Source organism: Dermacentor variabilis, chromosome 6 (genome assembly GCF_050947875.1).
Source record: "Dermacentor variabilis isolate Ectoservices chromosome 6, ASM5094787v1, whole genome shotgun sequence".
Taxonomy (NCBI): domain Eukaryota; kingdom Metazoa; phylum Arthropoda; class Arachnida; order Ixodida; family Ixodidae; genus Dermacentor; species Dermacentor variabilis.
Genome location: NC_134573.1, coordinates 77518931 through 77538691, shown reverse-complemented (window position 1 = coordinate 77538691; position 19761 = coordinate 77518931). Strand labels below are relative to the sequence as shown.

The following is a 19761-nucleotide window of genomic DNA, read 5'->3' as shown; positions in this document are numbered from 1 at the left end:
GCAGTGCAAACAATCACAAGGACATGTATTGCGCCTTATATATACCAATCTAGCCATCTGAATTATTACCAATAGAACATGTTGATGGATGCATCACAAATCGAGGAAGTCCAACACACCACGACCGGATGGCAAGAATAGGTTTGCCTCGATGTTGGACACAAACGCCTAATTGTTTGAGTGTATGGCCCCGCGAACGGTGGCACGTTTGAACCATCGCGTTCGTCCATTCCACTGTCTCGCTCCTAAGCCTTTTGCAGGATGGCGCGCAAAACATCCACACAGCTATCCGACCCCAAACCAAAGAGAAACAGGCTCCCTTTTTGCGCCCGAGTAACTCTGCCGTTATGTGGCAATAGCAGTGTAACACTCGCGCCACCTCTCATACTAATCTGCAAATGCACCGACCGCCGACGGCACCCTGCTAGGCGGGCAAGCTGGATTACAGGAGATGCGAGAACCATGCAGGAAAAACAACATCAGGGGATGTGTGCATCCCCACAGGTTGCAGTCAAGTGACACTGGACTGTAGAAACAGATGCATTTCAGCAGCGCATTTGATGTGGCAGACTGAAGAGGAAGCTTTAGCTCGAGGGTTCCTATATAAATACATGGCAAAGGAGAAACCTCCTTTCTCGGCAACCACTGCACCAAATTCGAAGAGGTTTGTTGCATTTAAAACAAAAAAGTCAAGATCTAGTGACTGTTGGTAGCAGATTTTCAAATTAGGCTGTGTAGGTTTTAATAGAAATTGTTAAAAATCGCACATTTTCAGAAAATGAAATTATAAAGTTTAGAACTCTCTAAGTCAGCAATGAAAAATGATATAACAATTCTGTAAATTGCATCTAATAGTACATCTAAAGCGGATAAAATTGATGTGTTACACATGGCTTTCAAATTTATAACTACTACATGAGTAGGACTTTTGCAAAGCTCTTGTAGACAATCTAGACAAAAACTGACAGATCAAATTTGTCCATTTTGAATGCTATAATGGATGCAGTTTACACAACTGCAACATCTGTTCTAGGTGCACAGCTCTGCATTTGTAGACTTCGTGCTTCTATTTTTTCAACCTTACCAATTTTTAAAAATTCCTTTAAGAAAATTCAGGCCCTAAATCGAAATTCCACTTCCAACAGTCACTAGAATCAACTTTCTCTCACAAATGCAACAAGTTTCACTAAAATTGGCCTACTGATTACCTCAGAAAGATGTTTCTGCATTTTACGTGTATTTGAATAGGCGCCATCAGAGCTGGGCCCAAGCTAAAGCTTCCTCTGAAAGCATTCACTGTCACGCTGACTAGGTTGGACCATGAACAAGCGTTAAGTTTGTGTATAGGTGAATAGAGTACTCACAGAAGGCTGGCATACGTGTCTTGGATGTCTTGCAGCCCATCTGCCTGAAGGCCACCCGTCTGCTCGCGACGGTAGCGTGCGATGAATGGAATGGTGCAGTCGTTGGTCAGCATGTTCACCACGTTGCGAACCACATCCACCTGCACGCCCACTGTCGAGGCAACCGCCTCCTCCACACGCCAGCCATAGCGGGCTTCCCACTCCGCTTCCACGTCGATTGCAGCATCAGCCGTTGAGCCAGCTGCCGGGTCCTTGGCTGCCGAGAGCACCGACAACGCAGCCTTCTGCAGTGAGGCAAGGGGGCACAAGGGCAGATGAAGCCTAAAGCCCTGAGCCATAGGTTGGCACACTCACTCTCAAGTGCATTGACTTATATTTGCTCCACACTCATTTCATACGTGTATTTGTGAGTGAGAGAGAGAGAGAGAGAGAGAGCTTTGTTGAGCACGTGGGTGAATGCAAGTATAAACGGAAGTGAGTGCCGGCGAGTAGGTGGCATGAAGAGGAGTGCCCGTATACGTGAGTGTGAGAAAGTCTGTGATGGTGATCTTGAGTGGAAATAAGTATGAACAAGAGTGACTGCTATCGATTGCAAGTGCCGGTAAGTGAGAATTGATGCGAGTGTGAGCAAGAGTGGGTGCTGGCAAGTGTGGAGGTAAGTGACTATGAATGTGAGTAAGAGAGGGCTGACGAGTGCGAGTGCATGTGAGCGTGAGTGAGTACATGGCCTGCAAGAACATTGGTGAGTGAGTAACTCAAACGGTGGCAGTGCGATCTAGGAGGCTACGCCCAGCTGCCAGTGCACACGACGTGCCGCAGGGAGAAGTGAATGCACAGCTTGGGCATGACCCCCGAAATTGCACCGGGGAGATCTCGGAGGCCAGGTGCAGCTGCAGCTGTCTGCGCGGTGCGTCAGATGGAAAGAGAGAAGTGAATACACTAATCCTTTGCACCACCGCGCTTAGCCAGACAAAATGGCACGACTTGCGCAGGATTCCGCGTGACCCCCAAGATTACGCTGGGGAGATCTCGAAGGTGACGCCCAGCAGCACCGTGCTGTAGAAGCGAATGCGCCAATCTTTTGCACAGCCACGCGGCGTGGTGCTGCTCACACAGCCAGGCACATGCAACAGAGAGAGGTCAATCGAGAAGTGCAATAGTGAGTCAGTGCCTGTGCACAGCTACGCACAGAGGTGAGAAAGACCTGTGTTGCTCGACAGTGTACTCGACGTGGGGATGCAGGAGTTTTCAACTGCTGTGGTGAATTAGTGCCAAACCCAGCATAAAGCGATGCATTTGGCACACTACAGTCGAGTATTTTTTGGTTTTGGAGAAACTTAGTTCGTTCTATCCATCAGTAGGACAATTTCACTTTGTTAAAAGGAGGTTTTAAATACATGGATCGCTATTGAGATTTCAAGTGGAAATTTGTTTACTTTGTTATATCCATTATTTCATTACATCCTGTTTCATTCTATTGAGGTTCGAGGGTATCTGCTTATTCTGCCGACCTATGCCTGGAACTGAGAGGTGTGTTGCAGTCTTTGTTTTGAGACCATTCCTTTGCCATGTCAATGATGAAAGGCGTGTAAATCTTAATTGGGCTTACTGAAAATGCACTAAGGTGCCTCTGCTTTTAACAATTTTCGCCCAAACACACATGCCCATGTGTGTGTGTCTACATATCTGGTCTAGATGTATGGCATAATGATGACAAATGGTATGTATATACATACAGAGAAGGCAGAGGTTCACAAGAAGATGGAAACATGAAGTAATAAACAGTGGTCAAACAAGCAATAATATAGTAGTATCCGGCTTTTGACAAGGAAACTTGTTTTGCTGCCCTAATGAAGACAAGTCTCCTTGTTGAAGCGTTGACTCCAACTTGAGGTGCCCCTTGTTCAATCACTGATGGTTGTGATGAGGCTCTTTGGCTATGGGTGTCGCTACTTAGGCATAGCCCGAGTGCGATATCAGAACACGAAGCCTCTCTGTCCTCTCGCCAACCTGGCGCCTCCTGTTCCAAATCTTCTTTCTTCTCTTCCTTGTAAGAGACAGTGTCAGTCTATAATCATTGTAGTGTTCTTGTTATTCTGCACCTTCGCTTGCTCGTGCCGCAACAGAATATTTGTCGTCTTCCTCATTCAGCCATACCTTTGCACTCTAAGCGGGTGTCCATTGTCTTTCTTTTGCTTTCTCCACCAACTAGAATCTGACGCAATGTTTTTGCACTTCACCCACGACAAATAAATATAGCGCATAGGTAATACAGATAAACCTCGATATAATAAAATTGTTAACATCGTCAATTTGCTTTGCTAAGTGACATTTTGTCATACTGAAATATAAACTTTTATGCAAGCAAGTACAGACACCAATGAATTTTGCTTACATGGAAGGAGCCACAAAATTTTCCGAATTATCAGGCAATCGGAAAAAGCAAAACTGTATGAGAAAAAAATTCATTTTGTTGAACTTGAGAGTCGACAACGAAAGATACGGTATCACGTCATGTAGAAGCGAAGCCACGCTTTTGCACCCATTCCTCCCTTGCGGCTGATGGTGTCATTCGCAGTTGGACGATGCTACTGACACATGAACTTGTTTATCTTTTACGGATGAGCGCTCTTCACCATCTAACAAATGTTATCGCTCAGCGCGGGACGCGCCCGCATGTATGGGAAGTTTCTTGAATGTTATCGATGGTTCTGTTGCCACCGAAGCTTGTGTAATCTGATTGCATGTGTGACGCGAATTGTGTAGAACTTTCCCGAAGAAACGTGGGCACCACCGATTACTCTGGAACCTTCGATGACTCGTGTATAAAACCCAACGCGCTAGACTGGCAGATCAGATTTTCGCCAATCACCAACTGTGTTTGTCGCTACCTTTGTGCTTTGAGTGTAGCCTGTTTTTAAGGGCACAGGTTTGCCCAATAAAACACTAGTTTCGCCATTCCCAGCTTTGCTGCTTTCTTCAACATCACTACCATGTGAAACTATCGTGAAAAGCACCAGCAGCCGGGATCGAATGGTTCATCTGTGTCGCACTTCAACGTGTCTCCGAAACCAGAGTTTACACAACCTCCAGTACTAAACACGCGGGAAGACAGCGCACGGTGACACACTGTCTCTGCTCATCCAGTCTTTGCACGCTTGGCAGACTACCTCTAAAATGATGCACGTGGGCTGTGTACATATACCCTCGGCCACATGCGGCCGTGACCCCGCCAGAAAAGCACACACATGTGCTTGATCGCATTACGGCAAGTGTGCTACGCTCACCCCTTTCCCCTTGCCTGTGCGGTAAGACAGAAGACAGTGCTCATCAAGCCCCCATCCACCATTGTTATTGGCTCACCCTCACACGCTTTCACTCGCACCCAAAGCATATAGCGTGTGGGGGCAATAGGATCTTATCGCACTTGGACTTCATGATGAAGATCATGCTGCTAAGCTTTGGCAGTCGCTCCTCATCGCGTGGCACGTGATTTGAGGGGTGCGTTCACAAGTAACCGCTTGTAATTCAACCATTTGACTAACTGCATCCACGGCAGTATCCATTTATTGTCTTGGTAGTCCTTTGCGGCGGCAGTGAAAGTTCGTTATATTGAAATAGCGAATAACAGACTGCATTATATTGAGGTTTTAAACACGTGGTGTTCCAGAGGCAAGAAATTATAAAAAGTTATATACTTCATTATAGAGAAAATTTAATTATATTTCAGTTCATTATATTGTTTAACCGTGTATAGTGTTGTATTTGCTCGTGCAAGGCCCGCACCCATGCTTCAGAGCGCGAAAATTTTGAAAAAGGATTTTATAAAGCGGCATGCACACACCCACATGTAGGTTAACACTTTCCTGTCTGCATCTATACCCATCGATAGCCCATTATCGATGGTTTCAACTTCAAATTTCGCTGCACTTTGGGCGCTTTCGGACAACTAGCGTCATCCACCCCATAAAAGAGGTACAATTTTTCTAGTTTTGCTTTTGTGTTCCATTTTTTTTTACCGTGGGGGGATTTTTAAAGAGCCTTTTAGTCAGGTGTGACAAGCGCTTGCAGCTTCCGACATGGCACCGACGTGAAGCACAGATGCCCTTCGTAAACGGGAAATTTCAACGGATCCCGACGAGTCTGCACCATAATGTTTTGAGGATAGCAGCACGGACTCTGAAGATAATTTTGATTCATTAGGCGGCGAAAGTGCATCAAATAGCCCCAGAATGTCAACAGGTATCCACTGGCAGGTTTCGTTTTCTACTCCAAATCGTTTCATCACTGCCACCCTCAGATCAAAAGATATCCGGCGTTGTTTAAAGGTCACAGTTCTCATGTGCAGAGTGCCAACATCGTTTTTAGCAGGGCTACTTGCTGGAGGAAGCACAAAGAGTGTAGTTTTGCACAAGAAGGCGGCCGGGAGTGGACCTCAGCACTGCGTAATTATTGAGCTCCGCAGTTCTGCAAGATCCTAAGATCCACCACACGAACACAGTAGCCACTAGGGCTAACATTTTCCTTTGTATATAAAGGACTTCTAAAGACAGAAAGCTTATATATATGCAGGAACATTGTATGTAGCCTTTTTGTTCAATATGTATATCTTGATATATTTTTATGTTCTTTTGGTGCAAAACAGCACCAATGTTTTTGCAAAGTTTTCTTATTTTCGTAACAAATTGTTATATTAAAATAACTTGGTTCAAAGGATTGTTAATGAATGTATGCTTGAATATAATACGATTAGAAAGCACATTCCTTCTTCTGCAGTTTCATACCATACATTCTAATATCAAGCATTTGCTGTAGCAGTAAAAAAAATTGTTTAGTAGACAACTCAAAAACTGCCTATATTCCTGTGGACAGGAAAGTGCTAATTTCCGCAAGCCCCTACTAGATGACCCTAGTTGTTGTGCCAACAATGGCATTATCACCATGACTATGCATCTCGCACTCAGCACCAAACTGCAACTTTGTAGCCAAATCTGACGAAACGATCCTGGTTAAGCCCAGCTGGTTGCTAGCTGGCAGATGCGGCAGCTAGCAACATGTTGCAGCAAGTTCACAATTAAAATGTCTGCACCTGCAGATGCATCGACGATCAGGTGTGAGATCACATGCAAGGGCTGGACCGATGGCCACATGAGTGAAGTGCAACCTGGGTCAGTAGGCAATCAACCGGCAACAACCTCGAACATTTACCACGTTCGTGTGTGCTGTTGCTGGACGGAGCAAGGTAAGATCGAGGAACATCAAGCCTGTGAAGCTCCAAACTGATTTTGTACAGCACAGCCTAACCTAAGTGCCACGGAGTCAAGGCCGCGTGCGCGGTATCTGCACATGACAACCAGCGAAGCACATTGAGTTGCGTGATGGGTGAACGCTAAACGTACCCACACTTTTAGCCATCATGAAATTCAAAGTAGATTTTTTACTTTAATAGAGCACTACACTGAGAAAAAGTCTGTAAACAAATTTTCTGCTGTGCTGACGCTCTAAGAAAAAAAAATTTGGCTGTCACAATCAGTCTTTTTCGGACTGACAGATTATTAAGATATTTTTGCAGCATTTCCCTGCGTCTAAAAAAAAAAAAAAAATTGCTCGGCGATTGCAAAATGTATTCGTAGTTGGCCACTATGGTTGTTCTGCATGGCAGTCCAAGGCTTCAGCGAGTAGCCATAAGACTGCCCCCCCCTCCCCCCCATTACAGCCCGCACCCTGAAAAAATAATTGCAGGCTTTACATAAGTAAATACAGTAGGTTATTCTAACTTGACTTAATATGTTCATTTAAAGACTCTGTAAGCAAAATGACTTTCCGAATGCTGAAACTCAAAGTTAATATGTATCCTGCATTAGAGTCCTGAAGCAGCGGTCATATGACCAGGGCGTCAGTGAAAATGCACAGCTGGATGCCAGTAAGTGGCAGGTAACAGCTCTAAAGCTACTCTCAACTGTTTTTCATTTCATTTCATTTATAATACTTCAAAAGGCCTGGAGATTGAGTATTATATTTGGCATGGACTGAGTTTAACAAAACAGTGATTCGAGAACAGCCTTGAACTGATGCGCATAGGAGTGGTGCGTGGCATTGGCAGACAGACCATTCCAATCGCCTGCGGTCTACTTGTCGCCGTCAAGCCCTTCACAGTTTTCAATGGGCTCCATTCGCCATCAGTTGTGACCCCTCTTGTGGTTCACAGCGAGCCCATCCCATTGCAAAATTTTTTGCGCCATATGCACGGGTTGTAAGAGCGCAGCATTCATACTTATGATTCCTTTCTTTTTCTTTTTTTGAGGGCATAAGCAGGTGTGTAGAAAAAAATATATATAGAAAAAAAAATGGAAACCAAATTACTCTCTTTTGTTCTTGGGGAAAAATGTAACACGTTAAGGGTTTAACTAGACAAGCTAGTCGAGTGTAACGAGACAAAGACGTACAGTCGGCTACAAACGTTTCTGGGAGATCGGCTCCACGACAAATGTTAGTTTCTGATCTGCTAAGGCATGACAATTATGATTTCGTAGGTCACTGCGTAAGCCACAAAAACTACTACAGAATGTAATTTAGAATTTGAGGCTATGTAACTAGACTTTGCAGGAATTCAAACATTTTCACAAATCCTGTATCTCATAAGATTCAGTGGCCGACTCGTACAAACTGACACACACAACAGCTGCAAAAACCGCACATGAAAAAACACAATTAACAAAGATACGAAGGCCACACAGAAAAAAAAAGCACTTCTTGATGACCCCTTTTGTAACCTTCGTCACGTCGCACATTTAAATATTACGATGTTTTCAAGTCTGCCGCAAAGATTCCCCATCAACTCCCCAAGACAGTAGTAAGCCACAGCTTGCCTAAAATTGTCTAGGGCGCATAAGAACAATTTGAAAGAAAAACAAAAAACAAAAGACCTGTGGACACCACTGCATCCTGCCCAGCTCCTACCTGCAACTTTGGCTTCTTGGGTAAGGTCGCCGCAGGCTTGCGAGGACGAGGTTTTACCATGGGCTTCTTCGGTGGTACAGGGGGCGCCGGCTGCGCACAAATGGCTCAGTTTACGTCTTCACGTTTTTCACCGCTGTTGAACATGCACACTGTCCTGCATTTTTGTACACATAATCCACACCAGCGATGACACAGCGGAGGTGTCCACATTAATTTTGACACCCTCAGGTTTGTTAACATGTAGACGGAACAAGCAATGGGAGCCCTGTCACAATGTGCACACAGTGATAATGTCATTTCCAAAGAAGATTAAAGAAGCAAACTTGTGTTCAGCAATGCAGAAATTAAACAAAATTGTATGCTGCAACTCTCTATGCATATGCCACTACTGATTTACACATGCTTTGAATTTGTTTAAAAACTGCTTGAAGATACATAGTTGGACTTAAGTTATGCTCAAATCATCAACAATACTGGTTATAATTGAGCTTGCTGGGAAAGTCTCTGCACCACATTGTTTAGCTGATTTTTATCAGTTTGGCTTAGGTCGCAACTGATTAATAAAGCAAGGTGTTTGCCTGCATATTTCATGTATTTCATACGTAACAGGCAATGCTGTGCTGCATGACCATGACTGCATTACGTAGGTGTTGCATCATGCAATTCTCATCCACTCATTTCACAGTGCAGTAGTTTTTGGATCTCGGATGCTTTCTACGGAGTAACTGTCACACATTACAACTCCAACTTGTGGACGGAAGGTTACGTCAGATCATGCGTTATTTGTGCAACTTCTTGCTTTCGGTGTGCGACATACTATGCTTTGATTGTGAGCACAAGTGCTGGATTGGGGCCGCTGGTCACAGAAACACATCGCTGCACTCGATGGGTGGTAAATAGGTCCAGCTCTCTGAAACGCTCCCTATAATAAATAGGTTACATTTTGCAACATAAAAAGTGCGACGCTTCATTCACATTGAAATACATGACACATACCTAATAAGTTCTATCCCTTGTGACATGTTATTTCTTGGTCGCAAAAGCGAGCAGCGAGAGAATTTCTAGACTTCATAGCATTGCCTGCTCTGTGAGAAACAGAGTATTGGTACATGTTATAAAGATTGTGCGTAGAGTTACTGTATATGACTGCCTTTAGGGAGCCAGTGTTGACACTGTTTTCCATTGGCCACTTGCACCCCCATTCATCAAACGTCCCGAAAGTCCCAAGAGTAACTGTGTAACGCAGACAAGCTGCCACTAAGGCATTGATAAACAAAGCTAGTGATGGCAGAGCTACCATGCTACCAGTGTGGCACTTTCTTCCATGACCATTGTCCAGACTACTGCTTCTGGGATTAGTCTGTATCGTTTCCTTTTTTTGATTTTTTTTTAGAGGGGCAATTATATGTTAAACCCCCCCTTTTTTTTTGCATTTTGAGCTTGCTCAGGGCTGCTGGTCGGCACGCATTTCCTCAGATGGTGCCACCAGGCCTTCGCAATGAAAGATTCCAGCAGTAGGCAATATCCAAACCCCTCCAATGCAATATTTCTATTCGTTCAGAAAAGAAATCAAACAACTACCACAGCTAACATGTGCAAGCTTGTAACTAAGAAGCCCTCGATCATCCCGGATAAAGCAGGCAAGCACAACGGTTCATGTCGCAACGAGCTTGGCTCTTGTGAATGTGATGTGTGGCTTTCCCACAAGAACTTGGTTCGCAAGATGGCAGAGACCTTTGTGCCATATGTGCTCCCGTAAAGAGCACATTTAGCAAATATAAACGCACATGTATCTGGCTCCCGTCTTGTGGACATTGCAGCTATCAGTGCCTGCAGAAGTGCTGTCGACGCACTACGCAAGTACTGAGAGCAGATGCCAGTTACAATTTCCATGTGTCATCTGCCACAAAGCTCGATGTTTTCGAACTTGCCGTAAAGATAAACTCACTCATGCTCTGCTAATGTGCATTCCCTTTAAAGGCACACTAAAGAGAAATACAAAATCAGTGTAGACTGATAAAGTCTTTCAAAACATTATTTGAAAAATTGTTTTCGCTTAATTCCACGTTAACGGTTGATTACTGGAAGAGAAAAAGGCCTAACGTTAATGTTACAATATTCACACAGGAACTTCAGTGCTGGTATCAGTAGGATGTCATGGATTTCAAAGTATCTCTCTTTGCATTTGGGCTGTTGTGGTGCAGTAAAAATACTGGAAGCTCGCCAAGTGTTTGGCTCCTTTAGAATACAGTGTAGTCTATCTGTGCCAATAATCAATTAGGCCAGAGCAGATGTCAAAATCCATGATGCTGTGACAAGCTTTGTGGTGCCTGTCACCAGCTGTTTCTCGTTAAAAAAAAAAAAAAAATTCTAGGTGGCTTTTTTGGTATTGTAGAAGTGTAATTCAGTTACGCAACTCATTTTATCTTTAGCACCCCTTTCACAATGAACCTACCTGCATATGCTTTGCAACCAATATGAACTCAATAAGTTCTTGCTCACCCTCATTGGGCCTTCCAAAGGTATGTATTCCGGCAAGACTGTTCGAGCCCGTTTTACCGGCTTGGCTTCAGCACCAGCTTCTTCCTTGACAAGCTGATCCCCGCCGTTGGAAGCTTGCGACTTCGGTGTGGATGCACCAAGTTTTCGCTTCCTGCCAGTTGGTGCTGTCACTTTCACATCGGAAGCCTGCAGGTTTTGCACATTGTTTCACCAAGATGGTAAGAATGAAGCAATGAAGCAGCAAAAGTCCTTGTTTCTTGTTTATTTCTTTACTGAAAAACATGTTTCAGAGCCATGCCAACTTGGATGACGAGACTAATGGAAGGTTTACCGTGCCCAATAAAGTGCCCCAACACCCTGAGATCTCCAAAAATCAAAAGGTGACGTGGAGATGAATAAAGCAAATTTATGAACTTTGCTTAAGGCATATTAATTTATTCTTGGTCACTGAGAGCATGACTTTGCTTCAGAATCAATCTAAGTAAATGCAGAGGGGCTGCTGCTAACAAGCCCTTGTAAGATGGTTCAAGGTAATATGAGTGTACTGAGCGAAGAGGTAATGATGATTCAAGTACATTCTAGTGGCATAATTACGGATGGATGGTAGTCACTGTGAATGTATGGCTTCCCACTTTGTCTGTCGCAACTTCTTTTAAGATATTTATGGTGCATCAACTTAAGCCGACTGTCTACTGTTTTAACGCGACAGTATTAAGGGCCCCGTATCACAGAAGACCCGGTCTTGGCAGAGTAGTCAGTGAGAGGAAATTGCTGTATATATTTAGGTATATATGTATATGCCACGCCTTACTATACGACATGCAATATATATGAGTTATATTGTCACACTATTGTATTACTAAAGTTGCTCATACCTTGCCTTGCATTCTTGACAAATTCATTTCTCAAAATTTTGAGAATGACATCCCGCAAAAGATGTCATAAAACAAAACACCAACAGCGCATGCCCTTTATCTTAAATCTTCTCAGCCTTAAATGTTAAAACTGCGATACAATAACAGAAACCTGAAAATCATGTAGTTATTCTGGTGCGGCTATGCACAACCTCCAGGATTGGCTCAAGGAAGAGGCCGAATTTCCACCAGAAAGCTTGCCTTCGCGCATAGCGTTTGCTGCCAGTGTTTCCCGGTAAACATTACGATCACATAAGCTACAGCTGCCGGGAAGCACAAGAAGCCATCAGGGATCTCAGAATGTTATCCCATTTCTCTCTTAAAGGAAGCTTCTTCCAAAATTTCTAAGGACCTCCTAATTTGTAGTGCAACAGAAAGTCTAATATCTAAAATTTACAGTGTTTTCTTAGGAAAGCGAGTAAAAATTTCTAAACGCAGAATTTTTCTATCTGCGCATCTCTTTTTAAAACAGTGCACGGACACCTGCAACACTGGTTAGTGGATGCAATATTAATGCCTTTCCAGTAAATGTGAGAAACTAGGATTGCATAGGATTTTTGCAAGCATTATTACTTTAGGTTAAACACGGAAATTATGACCATAATAACCGTCCTCAAAAGGTAAACAGTTGCATAAGTCATTAGTTTCTTTTTGGTAATATCACAAGAAGCCAACAAACACTGACACCAAGGACAACATAGGCAAAACTACTTGTGCTTATTAAGTGAAATAAATAAACAATAAATTAATTGAAATGAAAGTGGATGAGAAAACAACTTGCCGCAGGTGGGGAGCGATCCCACAACCTTAGCATATGACATAAACTAATATGACTAATATGAGTAATAAAAATCGGGCTCCTCAGTTAACCCCCCTTCTTCTCGTTTACTACACAATGAGGGTCTCGAATCCGGCAACATTGATGTTTTCAAGTAGCATGTATGGGTTTATTGGCCGGTTGCCTTCACCCAAAAAGATCACATTCTAGTGACTCCTGCGGCAGAATCGACGTTCCACATCCGCCGCCAAGGTCTGTGAGTGGCGGCTCTGGCTAACACTCCCAGGGTTCTACTAGGAAACATAAATACCTAAGAAAGTGGATGGGTAAACCGCGCCATGGTAGCTCAATTGGTAGAGCATTGCATGCGAAATGTGAAGGTTGTGATGTCGTTCCCCACCTGCGGCAAGTTGTTTTTTCATCCACTTTCATTTCCATTAATTTATTGTTTCTTCATTTTATTTATTAAGCACAACTAATTTCCCCTATGTTGTCCTTGGTGTCAGTGTTTGTTGGCGTCTTATGATATGACTAATAAATATCAGGCCCTCGGTTAACCCCTGTTACGGTTGACGTGTAACGACCCGGGCAAAAGGGATGTACAAAGACCATGCCTAATCAAAACAGAGGATGGATTCCTAATTTGCTATGGTTGTCTCGAGTGATTGCCAGTCTGGTGGGCACCCCGCAGTGATGACAGGCCCCTTTGTGTGTGCGACCAAGGGGAGAACCCTTTCTGCGAACTGTCCATCTCTAGGGGAGAACGCTTTCCACAAACCAAAGACCCACGAGTTGCCACTAGAGGAGGCAAGCCTGTGCAAACTCACCTGGGAGAAGGGATCTGCTACCTATCCCCAACCAGACTCTGTGGGTTGCCGCCAGAGGAGGCAAGCCCGTGCAAACTCACCTGGGAGAAGGGATCCATCGCCTATCCCCGACCAGACTCCGTGGGTTGCCGCCAGAGGAGGCAAGCCTGTGCAAACTCACCTGGGAGAAGGGATCCGTCTCCTATCCCCGACCAGACTCCATGGGTCGCCACCAGAGTAGGCAAGCTCATGCAAACTCACCTGGGAGAAAGGATCCGCCGCCTGTCCCTGACCAGACTTCGTGGGTCGCCGCCAGAGGAGGCAAGCTCATGCAAACTCACCTGGGAGCAGGGATCAGCCACCTATCCTCGACCAGACTCAGTGCATGTCACGTGATGTTGACGTGAGCAAGATCCCGCCTACAATTTTAGCGGGCCTATTTAAGGGGCCCTGCAATGTACTTTTTTCAATTTATTCATTCTCTTCTTCTTATCCTTCACCAACCATTGAATAAACAGTGCAAGTTTCACACTAGAAATCGTCTCGTCCCTGCCTTGTCGCCATGGTCTACCGGAGGCCTGCAGCCTGCTGACAACGCCACGCTACCCGATAGTAACGTCAGTCGAGGTACGATAAACAGCGTCGCAACAACTGGTTGGCATTGGAGGGATACGCTACCCTGGAGACCCCAACTTTGGACGACATCTAAAAGATCGTCTCCTCTTCTTCCTGGTAACTACGTTCGGAAAGAAGGTGTCAGGATTCATAACTGCATATATGGTGAGTGCACGGCTTTTATTCACTCAGATATCACTTGGCTTTATGTATTTTTTGGGAAGCACAGAGCAGCGATTTTTTTTAACCATTGACGGAAGTTTTGAGTACGTCGATGTTGTTACAGAGTGAAGAGTTGGCAGCATAAAGGGCAGCCATGAACTTGAAGGCGCTAAAGAAGCTTGAGTTGTTTAATTTGGCCAGAGAATTGGGTCTCCAAATTGCCAAATCAAAGAGAAAGCCGGAGATAGTTGAGGCGATCGAAGCGAGTGGGGCAGACGACGAAATGAAGGAGTGCCTAAAGAGCATTGCGGATAAGGAGGAAGAGCATAAGCGCCTAGAAGAAAAAGAAGAGCGCAAGCGGGCAGCACGTGAGACAAAAGAAGAGCGCGACCTCGAAATAAGGTGCCTAGATATTGAGTTTCTGAAGGCTCAAAATACTGAAAGACTACTAGAGGCACGAGAAAGCAAATGCAGAATGACAGACTTGATGGCACCCTACGCAGTAGGAGGGGACATAGGTCTTTTCTGGTGCTGTTTGAGTGCATGTGTGAGAAGGGAAAATTCGCGAGAAATGCGTGGCCTCAACGCTTGCTTACGTTACTGCTATGCGAGGTCGCTGATATCATTGCCTGCATGGGGAACGAAGAAGCAGAGGACTTCTATAAAGCCAAAGTGAATCTGCTTAAAAAGTATAGATTATCAGCAGGAGCATTCAGGCAAAAATTCAGGGAGGTCGAGAAGACCAAAAGTGAGCCATACTCAAATTTCGCATACACCTTGGAAGTAAACCTGAAAGAATGGCTCAGAGAAGAGGGTGCACTCGGCGACGCCGAAAAGACACTCCAGTGCGTTGCTTTAGAACAGTTCTACCACCGGCTGCCAGTAAATATCAAGTATTGGGTTCAGGATAGACCAGGCATAGACACTATCACGAGAGCGGCAAATCTCACTGAGGAGTATGCAGCTCGCCGTGCGTTCGAAGGCAATGAAGCTCCTAAGAAAGAGATGAATAAATGCAGACCCGGCAAGCCAGAGCGATGGTCAAAGTCGAGTCAGTATAAATCCAAGGAAAGATCAGATTTGGTGAAAATTAGCAATGAGAACAGGAAGGCAGAGGAGGAGCCACCCGAACAGAGGGCAGAAAGGCAAAAGAAAAAAGCTTTCGAAGCAAAGAAACCAGTAGTTTGTTACAACTGCCAGCAAACGGGGCATATCTCCGTGGGGTGCAAAAATCCCAAACTAGTGTTGACGTCACTAACTAGTCACAAGGAAAATCTGAAATTTCTAGAAATGTACATTCGAGACCTCATGGTAAACCGTGTTGGGTGCTTTGTGACTCGGCAGCCACAATGGACGTGGCGCACCCGTCATATGTGGAGGAAGGTCAGTTCACTGGAGAATGTGCATGGATAAGGCAAGCCGCACAGGCCTCCATCCAGTGTTTGTCTCCCTGTGGCAAAGATTCGCATCGAACGCTCTTTTGGAGTACTGGACACTGAAGCCACCGTCTCGGCACATCTCCCGCCTCAGTATCCATATTTGTTTTCAAACAAATCTGAGGATTTGCTGCGACGCAGGGGAATTGGTTTTAGTGAGGGAATAGTGCAAGCTCTAACTCGGTCCTAGGCAAGGAAGCTCACGGCCAAGGTAGTGTACGAATGTCCAGTGGTGGAGAAAACAGGTTTGACGGAGGATTCGTCAATCAGCACTAAAGAGGACAGCCTTATAGGGGATATTGCGGAAAGTATACTAGCTAATGAAGAGATCTGGAACGCACTGTGGCCTGAAATGTCTCGAGAGGCAGAATGCCGAAGAAAGTTATTGAGTGTAAGCCCTGCCACATTGATTGCGGAGCAGGAAAAAGATTCCACCTTGCGTAACCTAAGGCCAAGACGTGAAAGAAGGTGTGGCCAAACAGAATGCAAAGTTCCTCAAGAGGGCAGGCGTCCTCTATAAAAAGTAAAACAGTCGAAAGGGAGTGCAATTCGACCAACTCGTGGTGCCGCATCCCTATAGAGAGCAGCTCCTGCACCTGGTTTGCAGGGGCTTTTTGACAGGGAATCTGGGCATTTGGAAAACTAAGGACCACTTACTGCAGGAATTTTACTCTCCCAGCTGCTTTTGAGAACTGGAAGCATTCGTAAGAGCCTGCGACACATGTTAACGCATAGGCAAGCCCGGAGATAAGGCTACGGCGCAAATGAAACTTGTTCCCATTATCACGGAGCCGTTTTGCAGGCTCATAATAGACACAGTGGGACCACTTCCTGCAACGCAGTATGGCTATCGGCATATTCTCACTGTACTATGCCCCGCAGCGATATTCCCAGAGGCGGTGCCCCTCAAAGAACTAAGCTCGGTGGAGATTGTCAACGCACTTTTGTCTATATTCGCACGAGTGGGGTTTCCCGCAGACATCCAGTCAGATCAAGGATCTGTCTTTACGAGCGCTAAGACCTCGACATTTCTGGAAATGTGCGGTATTAAAATCATTCATAGCTCAGTGTACTACCTGCAGTCAAACGCGGTAGAGAAAGTCCACTCAGTCATGATGAAAGGGCTTTTGCGAGCCCTTTGTTATGAGCACAAAACCGACTGGGAGGTTTGCTTGCCTGCAGCAATGTTCGCGTTTCGAACTGCACCACACGAGTGAACAGGGTTTTCACCTTCAGAGCTCGTTTACGGTCGTTGCCTTCGGTCCCCTCTTTGCATTGTTTGAGAAGCCTGGGAAGGCTGGATGGACAACTCTTCAGTTGTGGCATACGTGCTAGAGCTGTTAGACCGACTGCACACATCTCAAGAATTAGCAGGGAAGGAAATGTGCAGGGCCCAAAGCAATGCTAAGTGATACTATGACAGGACAGCTCAAACGCAACGCACTGAAGTTGAAGAAAAGGTAATGATTCTAAAACCCTTATTGAAAAACAAACTACAGGTTCAATGGGAAGGACCGGATGACATAATTCAGAAATTATCTGAAACAAACTATGTAATTACGGTACCAGGAAATTAAAGGACATCACAAGTCTACCACAGCAATCTACTTAAACCCTACGGCAGAGGGAGGCCATTGTGAACATGTCCCTTAACCAACCTGAGGAGATGCCTGTCGACCTTCCGGAGTTAACAACAATAACGGGAGCAAATGACATTCACCAGACCATTGACAAGCTAGTAGAGCAGGCAGAGTTGAATCCCAATTAAAGGGCCAAACTGAGGGAGCTCGTGTTTGAATTTAGAGACATACTTTCAGACACACCGGGCAGGACCACAGCGATCATTCATGATATCGAGTTAACCTCATCAGACCCAGAAAGCTTATTGCGTTTCACCTCGTCAACGTCAAGTCATGGCCGCTGAAGTAAACAAGATGTTAGAGCTAGGTGTAATCAAGCCAGGAGAGAGTGATTATACCTCGCCTCTTATCTTGGGTGAGGTCCCAGGAAAGGAGCCGTGACCGTGTATTGACAACCGCCAGCTCAACTTAATCACGAAGGACCAGACCTACCCAATACTGCATATCGAGACAAGGCTTGAGAGAGTGAGCAGTGCTAATTTCATCTCTACGCTCGATTTAGTCAGAGGGTACTGGCAGGTTCCGTTGACCGAGAGGGCAAGCAGGCTGGCACTGTTTATTTCCCCAATGGGAACCTTTCGGCGGAAAGTCCTGAGCTTTGGATTGAAGAATGCTCCCTATTGTTTCTCTAGCCTTATGGACCAGATGCTATGGGGAACAGAGGACTTTGCACTTCTGTATCTCAATGACATAGCAATCTTTTCTTCATCATGGGCGGACAATATGCAACACCTGCGAACCGTGTTGTGTCATCTATGAGAGGCCAACTTAACTGTCAAGGCTCCCAAATTCCAATTGGGGCACACGGAGGTAGCTTATCTAGGTCGTATAATTAAGGCAAGGCCATCGTCGGCCTTCTGAGGTTAAACTGACTGCAATAGACAACTTCCCGCAACCACGCACCAAGTGGGACATCAGGTCATTCCTTGGCATGGCAGGTTACTACCAAAGATATATACCGCGTTATTCCGAGATCGCAAGTTCTTTAACAGATGCTCACAGAAAAACAGAATCGCAAAGGGTAAAGTGGGATGCCGAAAAAGAAAAGGCTTTTAGTATGCTGAAGAAAGCAGTAACAAGTCAGCCAGTGTTGAAAGCAGTAACAAGTCAGCCAGTGTTGAACGCACCCCATTACTCTAAGCCAGTGTGATGCCAGCGACAGGGGTACGACAGAACAGAGATGACGAAAACGAACACCGCGTACTGTACGCCAGCAGAAAGCTTTCAGTTCGTGAAGAAGCATACAATGCATCAGAAAAGGAATGCACCAGTGTAGTATGGGCAGTGCAGAAGCTAGCTTGCTTTATCGCTGGTTCAAGGTTCACCATAGAGGCTGACCACTGTCCCCTCACATGGCTGCAGTCCATGTCTATGAAAAATGGCCGTCTTTTGCACTGGAGCTTGGCTTTTCAACAGTACACCTTCTATATTTGCTACAAGAAGGTTAAACATAACGGCAATGCCAACGGTCTGAGTCGTTGCCCCAAGAGTAGCGAAAGCCTCATGCTCACTGGTTTTCGTGGCATTTTTACGTTGATATGTTTTTCTTAAGACATTTTTTTATTATCTCGAAGTTGTAGTTGATTGTTAGCTGATTTTTGTAACCACGTCTTAACGCTTTCAAGAAATGGCTGTATTAGCGTTTAGGGGGGGAGTACGTGCGAAAGGGATGGGAAAGCAGTAGCGGGTTTTTCTTCTTTTTTTGTAAAGCCTGGTGTGTCTTGGGGAATTGTGGCCTTGTGCTCGCATATTTTGTGGTTGTGGGTCTGTCACTGTTCTGGAGTGATTGCTTGCCCAAACAGGACATGAAAAGTTACGAGACCGGTTTGCAAGTCCAGTTTAACTGGACCGCACCAGGCAGAAAAAGCACAAGAGCGCCACGAGGACTGATGAACGATTCCCAGGAATCTACCAGCTACGAACCAAGGGTTCGTCACCCCCGAGGGAAATTCTGCTGCTGAAATGCCGATCCCTTGCCCAGTGGTTGTTGGCCCTACGCCTCGGGATCTTGCTCCCACACCGGAGGTGCTGTTACAGTTGATGTGTAACACATCGGGCAAATGGGATGCACAAAGACCCTGCCCAATCAAAACAGAGGAAGGATTCCTAATTTTCTATGGTTGTCTCGAGTGGCTGCCGGTCTGGCAGGCACCCCGCAGTGATGACAGGCCCCTTTGTGTGTGCGACCAAGGGGAGAACCCTTTCCGCAAACTGTCTAATTCCAGGGGAGAACGCTTTCCGTGAACCAAACGAGACCTGCGGGTTGCCGCCAGAGGAGGCAAGCCCATGCAAACTCACCTGGAAGAAGGGATCCACCACTTATCCCTGACCAGACTCCGTGGGTTGCCGCCAGAGGAGGCAAGCCCATGCAAACTCACCTGGGAGCAGGGATCAGCCGCCTGTCCCCGAGCAGACTCCGTGCATGTCACATGACGTTGACGTGAGCAAGATCCTGCCTACAATTTGAGTGGGCCTATTTAAGGGGCCCCATAATGTACTTTTTCAATTCATTTATTCTCTTCTTCTTATCCTTCACCAACCATTGAAGAAACAGGGCAAGTTTTGCACTAGGAATCGTCTCATC

At 45.4% G+C, this 19761-nt stretch overlaps 1 protein-coding gene across 3 annotated transcripts in view; it reads right to left on the bottom strand.

The window, feature by feature from the left end:
- LOC142584882 (S1 RNA-binding domain-containing protein 1) overlaps positions 1-19761 on the bottom strand; it is a 110727-nt gene that overhangs the window by 82533 nt on the left and 8433 nt on the right. For all 3 annotated transcript variants that reach the window (XM_075695206.1, XM_075695205.1, XM_075695207.1), the window contains exons 3-5: positions 10827-11012; positions 8325-8414; positions 1365-1648 (exon numbers count right to left, since the gene is read on the bottom strand). In XM_075695206.1, coding sequence (XP_075551321.1) covers positions 1365-1648; positions 8325-8414; positions 10827-11012 — 560 coding nt within the window. The remainder of the gene's footprint in view (positions 1-1364; positions 1649-8324; positions 8415-10826; positions 11013-19761) is intronic.